General features: G+C 43.2%; 1 protein-coding gene across 1 annotated transcript; it reads right to left on the reverse strand.

Annotated features, from left to right (window-relative positions):
- Positions 1–1,412: 1,412 nt before the first annotated feature.
- On the reverse strand, positions 1,413–13,368 carry BPGM (bisphosphoglycerate mutase). The gene is made up of 3 exons (XM_061444674.1): positions 12,625–13,368; positions 9,497–10,152; positions 1,413–2,696 (listed from the first exon to the last, which is right to left on the reverse strand). The coding sequence occupies exons 2-3, from the start codon at positions 10,095–10,097 to the stop codon at positions 2,518–2,520; spliced, it is 780 nt and encodes a 259-aa protein (XP_061300658.1). The 5' UTR covers positions 10,098–10,152; positions 12,625–13,368; the 3' UTR covers positions 1,413–2,517.
- Between the last annotated feature and the right edge of the window lie 258 nt (positions 13,369–13,626).

A 13,626-nucleotide genomic window follows, 5' to 3' on the forward strand; every position in this document is an offset into this window, starting at 1 on the left:
TTGATTTACTTTGGTTGTGACTCTAAACTGCCCAGGGAACTGTCACTATTTAGATCTTAAGTAGCACTGTAGAAACAGTGCCACCTGAAAACATCACACTGCTTCTCTTTTCTGGCTGTCCACTAGCCTTTGAATGTAGGAAGCATTACTATTTCTTCTTGCAGCCAATTGGATGAAGTTGACTGAAAACAGGCTTTCATTCATCCACTTTTCCATTCTCCACTCCATCCCCAGAAGAGATCATGAATTCTCCGGGAGGACAGAGTCTATCTTCCAGTTCAGCAGGGCTCATTCTTAAGTATATTCCAACTGCATCTCAAGTCCTGTACAAGTTCTACATTACAATACCACAATGCCTAAGAGATAAGGACACCAAGGCCTGTAAGCTCACACATCTGGATACATGCAGTTCCCACCGGTAACAGTTGGCTCTGCTTGCCTTGTTAAGAAGTCTACAGTGATTTTCAGTTGATGCTGAACTTCACACATTACTCAGTGTTGGGGAAACAATCTAATCACTTGAGTGCCAGTGGCTTTCCTCAAGGCGTTGACAGGTGAACATTTGCTGATCAACAATCCAACTCCATAACACTGACTTGAAAAGTATCAATTAAGATTAGCAATTATTCCTTTCTGGGATTTTAGTTTTCTGTGCATGGAGTAAATCAGTATCAAATGGAGTACCAGGGCAGCTACTAATAGTAGTTCAGAGAAAAACAACACTGAAATATCCTTGCTTGTAAAAAGCAAGGGGAAACCTAACAGCTTTATGTTTAAAAAAAAAAAAACAAAACATGTAACTTCACTCCTACCACAAGGGCTACAAAAAACAAAGCCAAAGAGAAGCCCAAGCATCATTCATAAACTACCATCTAGCAAGAAATATTTTATGGAGTATGTGCTACGCTAATGCGAGGCAGCATCAGATCTGGAAAGTCTACTTCCATATAGAAGGGAGACTGTCAGAGGCACATCACACTCACACTGCTCTCCTCAAAGGAAAAAAACACTCATGAAGTAAGCTACAGAGGTGCTCACTACAAAGCAGCTACTCTAGGATTTTAAAAGCTTACGCTGTCATCATACCACGGGAATTCTCATCAACTTGTCTTGAGATTTGTAGATAGGCCATGCTGAAAACACATTCAGCTCAAACAGTGTACACACAAGTTCCACCCATGTTGGTAACTGAGGTCAGAATAAGGTCAGGTTCAGGTGTTGAGACACTGGGTCAGATCTGACTTTAACTAACAGTTTCATATTTGTAAGGTTGGAGCAAGTCTTCAAAAGTGGTATTATCCTGATCCATGTGTACATAAAAAGAACAAACTGCCAAACATGCTACACCACACCCAACCAGTGAGAACCATTTGAATTTAGTGACAAACATAACAGCAAGGCAGGAATTAAGCCATGGTTTTGAGGAGAGTCTTACACATGCACACTTTCAGGCATGGCAGAATACCCTTCCCAACCAGTGTGATGGCTGGATGTGCTGCACCCAGTAACATTCCATATATGCCTTATGCATCTTTTCCACCATCCAGAGAAATTGATACAGAGAATGCCACATAATATTCCTGTGGAACATTTATTAAGAGACCCTTACAACTCAGGAAAGCTTAAAGGGGGATTTTCCTATATTCAGTTTTACTGAGGTAAGCAGGAATTATTTTAACAACTTGACCAAGAGGTGATCAAACCTCTAGTACATGTCACTTGAGTGTTTGTTTCAAAGCTATTCAGGTCACTCACTAAGTGATCATTTAAACAGTAAGCAGGAAAACTTTGTGCTTAGTTTGTGGACTAAAGTCTGAATTAAATCCTATTATTTCAAGCTAGCAAAATGCAGTCATGCTAGGCTTTGCAAAGATGGTGGAGGAAAAGGGATTCCTTCTAGGTTCCTTAAAAACTGGTTTACAGTGTAAAAACACAGCTATGGTAACTATAGCAGTCAGAACACCTCTACAAAATTTTCTGGACATGCACTGACCTTGGAAGACTCTAAATAACAAAGGCAAAGAGTTATACAGCTGAAAGTGTTCTGAAAGACCAAAGGAATTCCATCCAGAACAAACTGTCATGGCCAGTGACACAGAAGAATCATACTGGATAACTCAACTCAGGGCCATTTTATCACACTGTATAAGTTTTAGTGCACGGAATAACCTGGAGTTATTCAGTCCAGTAAACTGGTGCTTTTCCCCCTAGATTAGGACTGATGACCAGTAGACACCAGCAATAACTCTTCATTTCTGTACCGGGCCACCCTCAATCCTAGATGTGGGGCAGACTGCTCTGCAAGTTTGCATTACCTGAATGATCTCTTGATTTCTTTTTTCCGTGTCCATAACCTCATGCTCAGATCTAAATTGCAGCTTTTGAGAGGCAGAGGGTAAATCTACCAACCTGAGACTCAACAACTCTCCCAATTATTTGTGCTTAAAATTGAGACTTCTACACAGTGCAACCTAGCAGTCATACACAAATGTTGGAAACAGCTGTGTCTGTGGGATTTTACTTCTCAACAGCTTTTACTTTCCCTTGATCTTCCACTTTTTTGATGGCAGCTTGGATAGCTTCTTGATCACCCAGAAACTGGTGAGGGCCCAGAGGGCGCAGATTCTCATCAAGTTCAAGAAGTATGGGCACACCAGTGGGGAGAGTAACATTGATGATGTCCTCATCAGAGATGCCTGTCAAACAAAAACAAACAAAAAACACAGTTAACAAAGTGAGCAGCTTCCTAATCAGTCTACCTAGCTCAGCCTTATATCTGAGATTATCCAGTCTTAAAGATACATTCCAGCCTCCATCGACACCAACACTCAATGGTCAGTTTCTTATCTAGACTGTGAAGCCCTTGGTCAGGGTAAGTGCTACTCAGCAACAACTAAAACACCAGTGTGTCATTAGCTAAGTAGCCAGTACCAAACAGCCTCTCTAAAAAGGCAGGATACCATGGTTAATTCTTCCTCTTAAATTTTCTATGCAAAGCTTCTCACACAAGCTGTCTTCAAAATCAGTATTTAATTCTTCTAGTGTAAAGATCCCTGTTTGCCTACATGTGGTTTCTCATTAGCAAGTTTACAGCATCTTGCATACAGTACTATTCTCAGAATTAATAGGCTATTCATTTCCTCTTTCAAATGAGGGAGAGGGAAACAAAGAAAGGGTAAAAAATACACAACCTGGAGCCTTTTCCACTTCACTGAAATAATGCGTACCTGGGGAGAAAAATTATTCTACCCAGCTCTGTTTAATTGAAATAGTCTGGGGCTTTAATATCAATGCATGGCTGGTCAAACATCTCTAAAGCATCCAAGTGAATATTGAGACCAGCTTCCTAGTAAAGCTCCTGCACAAGGTCTACACAGTTGCATTAAGAAGCAGTGGCTGCAAAGACAGTATTCTGCAAAAACTTTAGGCAAAAGAAAGCTAATGTCATCAGAAAAGGCAATATTTCACACACACACACCCCCCCCCCCCCCCCCCAACACCACCACCACTTTTTAAAAGCACTGAGGTCACGGCAGCAGCCTGCTGTTGTAAAGCAGGACAGCTTCAAGTAATTCATGCTTAGAAAATGCACACACTCAAGCTTCTAAAATGATGACACCATATAAATGAGACCAAGGTGCATGAAGAAAACATCCTCTTGAGCAGCTGACAAAACAGATGGCTTTCAGAACACATGGGTGCAAATTTGCCAGCAGTTTACACATTAAGTAGAAAAGCAGAGCAAACATACAGGAAAACCCACAGACACAGAGTCAAGCCACTCAGCAACAGTTGGATGACAACAGGTCAGGAAAAAACGGAACTGATCATGAGGCAAGAATCAATTTATGCCCCTGCACAGAGACTACTTAAACATGCAATTTCTGCAGGGACCTATTCCTGTTTTGATTAGCTTAAGCCCTTGCTTCGGGCTGTAGATGAGCCCCAAGATTCAGAAAGGCACAGAGCAAGAGAAACAGACAAACCCTTCCCAGAAGCTTACACCTTCTTGTATACTGAGGTACCAGCCCATTAAAAGTCACACTGTCCCAGTTCAAGCAACCCCTGTAATACAGGCGTAAATAATTTTCCTGTTGCAGTCAGCAGAATCAGACCTACAGAAAAGAACTCAAGCAGCTTCTAAAAACTTGCATCCACACAGATATTAATGGGAAAATCCTGAGTCCCCTTACCAGGCACAAGCACTCTTCTCAAGGACTTTGGTTTTTTGGTTTGCAAAACAAGCAGCCAAGCTGCCTGAGCTTATTTCAAGGATTCTTAATCATACTAGATTTTAGCAACATACACACATCACCATGTAGCCACAGAGAATCTGGCCCCAGGAAGTGCTCTGCCCACCTCAAATTCAGTCTCTCAGACTAAACCATTCAGATGTACACACCAGATGAAGTCATGCAGGAGAATTCAGGCAAACCACATACTGTGGTCAGAAGCCAGAATATTTAAAGGTTTTCTCTAAAGACAGATTAAACAAAACTAGCTGTAGCTACACAGATTCAGAAATGCAGTTTACTGTTTCTACAGAACACAAAGTGACCACACTGATGTCAACTAGTATTAATTTACAAAGCAGAACAGTGCAGTCTAGGATAAACAAGCTGCAGTGAGCACGTTGCCTTTCTCCTCAGGATTCTTCCTCGTACAGGAACATTGTCTCATAGCCAGCAGGCTAGAAATGCAAGACAGATGAAAATTCTAAAGACATTCTGAAGTATCCTGTTGCTTTATTTCAGCACTGTTGCTGTATTTGTATAGCACTTCTGGTCTTCAGGAAGCAAGGAGCTTATCAGGCTTGTCACACAAGCTCTTCAAGTTGCAGGCAAAACACATAGAACCTTGCAGGCTAGGAGGACAGTAAAGAGATCCCATCTTACACTTCAGCCATCACGAACATGAGCTAACTACTATCTAGTTACTTCATGTACTGTAACTATAGCCAAGTGACCTTTTCTTGCACTTCATCTGAGCTGGTCTGGGTCATAACCCCACCCTATTTTCAAAGGGAAGAAGGGTGAAATCAGGGCAAGGACTCAACTGCTGACTACAAGGTACAATGGGAAATAAGACAATTGAAACAGGAACACTGAGCCTGGGTCACAGCATTGATGAAGGATACTGTGTTACTGGAAACAGTTTAAAACCTGCTTACAACCATGAGATCCCACAGACACCACTGAAGGACTCAGGATGCCTTCTTCAGAACTGATAAAATGCTGTTCAGGCAAACTCCATTCCTGAAGTGGACATCTCCCACATTCTCTCATAAGCACTTACTAAACATCATTCCTGAACAGTAGCAAGCAGTTTGGTACATGAACACTAAGAATTTGGTACAGCACTTATTAAAAGATATTTTAACATCACATTCAGAATTCTTTCCAAGCTCACTTATGCTCCATCTAACTGAACTGGGTTATCAGACACACAGACCAGTAATATTTCTGTGCAAGCTTAAGATTTCACCTTTACCTGGTAACCCGTGAAGTGCTTTGAAATACTTGCAGCCTGTAAAGTCCTACAGAGCCAAAACCCATCAGGCTTGATTTTGATCACTACAGCCTACTTCTATAAGGGCTGGCTCAGCTGCTTCTGCCCTCTCACCTGTTCTTACAAAGTTCCTTCCTTCCATTCTTATGGCCAAAACAACACAAAAAAAAACAACAACTGTTGAGAAGAGTTACACACCTTCTCCCCTGCATGTCAACTACACTTGAGGCCAGATGATTCACCCAGCAAAACAAGATCTATGTATAAATTCAGTCACAATGGGCTTGTTCTAGAACTGGTACTTTGTAATTGAGATCCCAATCAGGTCATTGCATGCTTCCCACAACGTTAATGAAAATACCAAAGCTTTAGCCTAATAAATTAAATATTCAGGGCTAGATTCTGCCCTCTTGGCAGAGGACCTAGTAGGTTACAAGAGGGCGGGCACCTGGCATTCAACCAAGGTCAATTCACCACAGTGAGGCACCAAAAAGCACTGTAAAGGGGATTATCCCTGGCTGGACACAAGGGGACCACCAAGCTGCTCCATCACTCCTCTCCTCAGCAGGGCAGGTATGGAGAAAGTAAGATGTAAACAACTCATGGGTCAAGATAAGGGCACTTTATAATAAAGCACAAGCAAAGGCTGGACACAGAAGCAAAGGAAAACAAAAGATTTACTCTCTACTTCCCATCAGCAGGCAATGTCCAGCCACTTCCAAAAAGCAGGGCTTCAGTATGCGTAGTGGTTGTTGCTCCAGACGACAAATGCCATATGGGACACTGCTAAGAGACTCAATCTGAAGTATCAGTTTGATACTTCAGGTAAAAGAGAAAATGATCCCTTCTTCAAAGGACTGAGAAAAATCACCTGTAAATAGATCCTGTGCATCTAGGAGGTGACCAAGATCAGTTACAGGTCATGGTCCACACCAATAGGTGTCACAGTTGCTAAGATATGACGAGATACTTCCCCCGCAAACACAAAACTGCTGCCCGAAGAAAAAGTTACTTTTAGAGAGCCTTTCCAAGCCTAACAATATATAATGAAAAGTGTCCTCTCACTCTGCCAATTTTCAGTTGTGCCAATGATTCCTGGCATCACCACATACATCAGCTAAAGATGATGCAAAGAGTAAGTGTTCTGAAAGGACTGGGTCAGCTCAGTTAAAGACTTACTTTGATGTCAACACTGTTTCTTCACCAGGACTGTAGGAAGCAGCCCTGCTTGGCCTTGGTGGCATTTATCAAATGCATAGGGGTTACCTAGAAGGAACACAGACCAGCATCCCCACCAGACACCAACAGCTCATAGCACTGATGTCTTCAGCAGCACCATCTAGGAGAAACATCACTTAGCCCCACCAGGAGAGAAGAACAAGCTCTCAGAGAAGCTGCTGTTTCTGATCTTCAAGTACACACAAGAATATGGTCTAGTTTGCATTAAGTACTGTTTTCAGAAAGACTATGGAGGTTTCATTTAAGTCCTCAAATGCAAACATGACAAATAGTACAGACATTTCATATATCATATTTCAGTATATTTCATATAATGAGGTCCACTCTGGGCACCTAGAAAATAAGAACAAAATCCAAGCCCACAATCAAAGCCATATTAGCCCAATATTGTTAGTTTGATGATTTTTGTGTGCAAGTTAGAAAGCAGATCTACATTTCAAGCTCTTTACCAGTTACTTAACAATGAGAACATTCAGGTTCAGAGAACTGCAGGCCTGTTTAAAAAAAAAAATCCCGCAAAAAGGTAACTTCAAGAACACTCCAAAGTCTTTCAGAAAAGACATTAAATTTCACACTGAAACAACTAGAATTGTCTCATCAGATCACACTGATTGAAAACATTTATATTTACTGCCATTTAAAGTTTCTGAGCTACATCTTCCGAGACTGAGTTATCCCCATGACTAAGACGACATTCAAGCAATCATGTACGACTGCTGCTTGAGGCATTTGAAGCCCCATTTTCTGAAAGCCAGAAAACATGGCTCCAGCTAAGACAGAGGTGCCTAAAAACTTCCACTCAACTGCAAGACATACCAAGCTTTACAAAGTCCAGGAAAACAAAGCCCACCTCACAGTGGGTGCTATAAATACAGTAGCTGACAAACTAAGCACTGTTGAATCGGGTCCAACTAAAGCAGGGCCCCAGAGCAGCTCACAACCTTTCAGAAGGGAAAGGGACAGTCATCAACACAAACAAGAAACCTCTTAGATACAACTAGATACAAGCTGGAGCTCTTAAAAGAAAAAGAGCAGGTTGCAATAACAGGGGTCTTAAAGCTCTGTTTCTGTGAACCCTCAGGCCAGCTCTGCAGCAATCAAAATCTTCACTGCAGGAACAGCAGAAAAGCCAGTATGTATGGGGCAATTACTCCTGGGGCAATTACAGCTGGGGTAGCTGATGGACAATCCTCAGCCAAAAGAATTAGATCCTCCGCCACGGATTCCTCACATTTCCCTATGTAAGAACATGCTGGAAGGGACAAGGTATGGCGTAGGATAGACAAGAGACACACAGCTCTATTCTACTTTGGTTGAGTGTGGGCATATACCTGACTGTTTCAAAGAAAAGCTTTGCAGCTGCTCTAACTTACACTGCTCCCTGATCTCAATGCAGCAAGGAATCCAGCCATGCTAACTTTAAATTAACCTTTACCAGTCACTGACGCTGTTGGCTCTGGCCGTGGTGCGTGCCTGTACAGAAGGTGACCCACAGTTTCTGCATTCCACCCCCAAAGGACTTGGCCAGTAAGGCTTCACAGAAGTGGTTCAGTTCTTGGGGGAAAGGGAGTGTGGGGGGTGTGTGGAGAATTACCATGGTTGCAGATCCCCCTGCCCTTTTATCCTTTATAACACTTAATCATTTCACATAGTGTAGACAAACACCCTGACCACATCAGTGGAACTGCCTGAACCAGCCTTCCTCCTTCATCAAAGCAGTACCCCAGAATTCACAGACTCTATTCCAGAAGCCACTATTGCATGGTTTTTCCATAGGTTTCTGACCTCTGCTAAAGCATCAACTACCCTGTTACAGTGTGCCTGGTTGCAAAATGTGTTCAGCACTCAGAGCTGTAGAAGCACACACCAGAGGGTTTTATATTAAAAACTTGAGTGAACACAATACAGTCCATGCATATTTGCAACTACAACTCTAACAGGCTGCATTCACACATATATAATCACCAAATAGTACTCTACCCACAGACAAAGAAATTAATATGGTCCATCTACCAGTTTAGGATGACCTAAACTAGAAGACATGCCAGAGAAGAGGTGGGGGAAGAATCCAGCAATGACTTAAAGGTAAACCACATCCTTTTCAAGTCCCAATTAAGCAACCTCATGGTAAGCTACCAAATTAGCTGTTTATTGGTATACATTACCTATATTGGGAAACAACAGTATTTGCATAAGCTTTAGCAAGTACCTACTCTCTGCAGCACTCCCTGTCACAGAAGCTTTTTAAAGTAAAGAGTTATCAGGAATGAAGCTTCAAAAGTGACCCACCACAGTAACAGTCAAGAATGTCTTCCACAACATAACACAAGCATTTTCCTGACGCTTTACAGCAATGGTTGTTTAATGAACAGATTACAACTTCAGCCCTTCCGACAAAGCAGCTGAATAAATCCAAAAATAGTTAGAGCCTAAGGAGTTTTGTCTATCTAGACCAACAACAAAGTAGGTTTTAACACAGTAAGTTAAAATAAGCAGGGAGAAACATCTAGCTTGATGCTAGGTGAAAGCTTCTAGCTCTATTCTTAACTACATTAACCTAACCAATTCTCTCCCTCTTCCACATACCCCAGTTTGATTCCTGCTCCAATAAGCCATCTTTTTTATTTTCCCCTTGGAGACCACAGACATAGTGTTACACCATCCAGAGTAGTAATACACACTACAGAACAATATGTAAAGCTCTAAGCAGCTAAGGAGAAGAGGGAAAGGCTGAAACGAAGACCCTTACCTTGCACGTGCTTCAGCAATGCCCTGCTGCTGTTACCATGAGCAGAGATGAGGATCATCTTGCCACTTTTCAGTTCTGGCACTATCTTTTCATTCCAATAGGGAAGAAGTCTATCAAGCACATCTTTTAGGCTTTCAGCCCTCGGGAGATTATCCTGAGAGACATCACTGCACTTATACCGGCGATCGTTGTATATCTCTTCATAGAAAGGATGAGATTCGGTTATGGGAGGTGGAGTAACATCATAGCTTCTCCTCCATATTTTCACTTGCTCCTCCCCATGATTCAGAGCCATTTCTGCTCTATTGAGACCGATCAGAGCACCATAGTGACGTTCATTCAGGCGCCAAGAACTCTGCATGGGGACCCACTCTTGGCCCATTTCTTCTAGGATAAGCCATGCAGTCTGGATGGAGCGGCTGAGTACAGAGGTGAAGACGAGGTCGAATTCAAAGCCCAGTGCTTTAAGGTGTTTGCCACAGTTCTGAGCTTCCTTTATCCCATCACTGCTCAGCCTCTGGTCCACCCAGCTGCAGAAGCGATTCTCCTTGTTCCAGGCTCCTTCCCCATGTCTTAAGAGAACAAGCCTGTACTTAGCCATCTTGGTTGCAGCTTAGCACTGATGACAACTGGTCTGGCATCTAATAATGACCCATCTGGACAGAGACATGAGACAGATTCATCAAACATCCCACAGATCATGTACTGCAAGTAGCAATATGGCAGCAAAGAATAGTCAACTATCAATCAAAACAACTAAAGAAACAAGCATCTGTTGAGTATGCTTTTACCTTTGAGGTCTCCTGGCTTTGAATTCCTTCCCAGCTTCATGTGGGAGGAAAATAACCACCCTCTACCCAGCCTGTTGCAACTACTCCACTTAACCAATTGATTAGTTGCAGATTTGTACAACCTGTTCCTGCCTACAGATTTCCTTCCCATGCTTAAACAGAGCTCCAGTGAATATCAGAGGTTACCTACCAGAGAAGCAGATCTCACTCTCACTGGTGAGCTTAGAAGTGAGACATGGAGTCCAAGCTCCCCAGGCTCACACTGGCTCCTAGAGAATGTGTATTTGCTGTCCTCATTAAATAGCAGCTACATATTCATAAGGTCAAACAGCACCTTTCCCTGTTCCTGTTGACTAAACACCACCCATCTGTGGATTGACTTCAATGGAAGATGGATTTTGACCACTCTCACACAAGCTTTTGCAACATGCTGAAATGTGTGATGCCTGAAAGGTCCATCTGACATAGCACTGGAACTAAAACCTCCATCTGATCATTCTGATTGATCACAGACTAAACAGCAATGGACACGGGGAGAATACAGAAATACAACTCTGCACTGGGAAGAGTGCTGTATACTAAATGATTATGAACATTAAGTATTTTCAAAACTGTGGACAGGGGGAGTCCAAGGTCTAATTTCTGCATACCCAACTATAGACTAGATTACATAAGAAACATGCTTATGGGAGCTCCCATGATCTCAAATCAGTCAGAGCTGCTTAAATCACACTCCAAGTGTCTCAAACTCAAGTGCATCGTGACCATGAATTAGGCGAGTAGAATGGCTTCAGCCCATGCATGCTGGGTTTTAGGAACTCAACACAGTATCAGCCTTAATCTTTACCAGACTTTCAAAAAGTATATAAAACAGCCGAATTCCTTAACAGCCTCAGTAATTTGATCTTGACTGTAAAGGCAGCTTAGCTCTCCTTTACTCCCACAGAAAACACTCATCACACAAGGGCACGATGCAACACCTCCCCAGCTCTAACTTCTGTCTACTCCTACAGCTCAGGATTACAAAGCCTTTGAGGACTGAGATTTTCACAGAAATATCCAGAGGTATTGTCTGACACACAACAAACAGTTGGCAAATACAAAAGAAAGTCTTCTGTGATTTCATGCCAATGAGGCCTGAACTATGTATATTACAAGGAGCATCTCAGACAAAATACCTTGCATGTTCCACTCACAATAATCAGTTGCACAGTAAGCAAAGAAATAACTATTATTAGGATTCAGGTGTCATATCACATCTGATACAATTCTAAACTACATCCTTTAAGATCCCAAATTTATAACAAAAAGTAGTATCAGATGGCATTGCCATCTAAAGCCAAAGTGATCTTTCCCCAACATCCCATAGATAGGAATAAAAGCTGCAGTGTGTTCACAGCATGAACTACTACACCAAACACAACCCCATAAACAGCTCCATCTCTGCAAACACCTCACTGTTCAGACTGATTGTACTATCCACAGGAACAATAGATAAAAGTGGATTGCATAATTTACAAATCCAAATTAAGGCTGAATACAAAAAGTAAGACCAAAGAGTAGATGAGGGGGAAAAAAAAAATACCAAAATACACAAAACATACAAAGACCAAATATCATCTGGAGACCATAAACTCCAGTTTCCAGTTCAGTTATATAAATGATTAGGCAGTACCACCATTCCCCTTATACTGGGCACTGGTGAGGCCACACCTCAAACACTGTGCTCAGTTCGGGGCCTCTCACTACAAGAAAGACATTGAGGTGCTGGAGCAGGTCCAGAGAAGTGCAACAAAGCTGATGAAGAGTCTGAAGCACAAGTTGATGAGGAGCAGCTGAGGGAACTGGGGTGTTCAGTCTGGAGAAGAGAAGGCTCAGGGGCAAACCTTATCGCTCTCTACAGCTACCTGAAAGGAGGACGGAGCCAGGAGGTGGCTGATCTCTTCTCACAAGTAACAAGCAATAGGACAAGAAGTAACAGCCTCAAGCTGCACAGAAGGAGGTTTAGACTAGATATCAGGAAAAATTTCTTCAACTAGGGGGTGATGAGGTATTGGAACAGGCTGCCCAGGGAACTGGTGGAACCACTGTTCCTGGAGGTGTCCAGAAATTGTAGATGAGGCCCTCAATGACACGGTTTACTGGTGGTCTTGGCAGTCCAGGGGTAACAGCTGGACTTGATGAGCTTAAAGGTCTTTTCCAACCTAGCTGAATCTATGATTCTCAAACAAGTTTAGAAAGGACTGGCAGTCACAGGGCTGTTTAAATATCAGCCCACTTATGGAAGTATTTAAGCTAGAAAGCCTTAGAAAAACACATGGAAATAATCCTACTCACCTTTCTTATGGCAAAGGAACAACCTACACAAATCCCAGTACAGACTCAAGAGCTCCTTTATACAGAGGCTAACACACACTCTTGGCTATGTTACCTGCAGGAAAAGAATAAACACCAAGTGCTCAGACAGACACACAAAAGACCACAAGTACAAATGGTTATGCCAACCATCATTTGGCTCTCAGAGCTGTACGAAAATAGAGCACATATCCCTTGTATGAGATGGGAAAGCTACCAACTTCCTTCTCCCAAAAAATGTGAATGCACAGCTCTTGCATTCCTAACAAGGGAAACTGCTTGTCTCCCAGATGCCCCAGGATATCATTTACTCCCCAAGAGTTGTTTAGACTGCAATTACCATAGCTCTAGCACACAGAAATATACCAAAGCCTCTGGGACACCATGGAGGATACAGACAGCAGACCTGGACTCACCATAAAACGGAAGTGCAGAGTCCTGGCTCAGCACAGAACAAGGTGCTCAGGATAACATCTTACACCTGCAAAGCTTGCAGCAAAGCGCAGCTTCAAGGTCTAAGTGCGAGGCAATCATTCCCAAGACTCCTTTCTCCAACCAGCTCACCTGTCCCTGTGCGATGCACCTGCGTCCAGCCTTCCCTAGAACGGGAAAGGCTGACCAGAAGCAGGGCAGCAACTCCCATGCACCCACAAGGCTGCCCAGGAGCGGGACAGCCCCTCAGGCACACAGACACGAAGTGCCTCGCAGCTACTGTCCCCTCTTAACGCGCTATCCGCCCCGAGCCCTAGCACTGTCACCCCCCTCCCCGCAAGGGACCCGCACACACAACCGGCCTGCACCCCCCGCCTCAGGGAGTCTCTCCGGGCCCCTAAAACTCCTCTCGGTAGGGACCGCCGGCACAACCCCAAGAACACCCCACCGCCCTCTTCCCCCTCAGGAAGCCCCCCGCCACCGCTACCGTTCACTGCCCTCCCGCCACGCTGCCGTCTCGGCACCAGAGCGCTCACAAACTAACCCCGCGCT

This window comes from Pezoporus flaviventris, unplaced genomic scaffold (assembly GCF_033815535.1).
Source record: "Pezoporus flaviventris isolate CSIRO_AGI_PZ_B2104156 unplaced genomic scaffold, CSIRO_AGI_Pfla_v1 ptg000002l, whole genome shotgun sequence".
Classification (NCBI taxonomy): domain Eukaryota; kingdom Metazoa; phylum Chordata; class Aves; order Psittaciformes; family Psittacidae; genus Pezoporus; species Pezoporus flaviventris.

What these genes read in the sequence shown, in the direction of transcription:
- BPGM (XM_061444674.1), bottom strand. Translation starts at nt 10,097, where the DNA reads ATGGCTAAGTACAGGCTTGTTCTCTTAAGACATGGGGAAGGAGCCTGG. An exon ending in ATTGCTGAAGCACGTGCAAG is followed by an intron (nt 2,697 to 9,496) that starts GTAAGGGTCTTC and finishes TTTGTTTGACAG; the next exon opens with GCATCTCTGATGAGGACATC.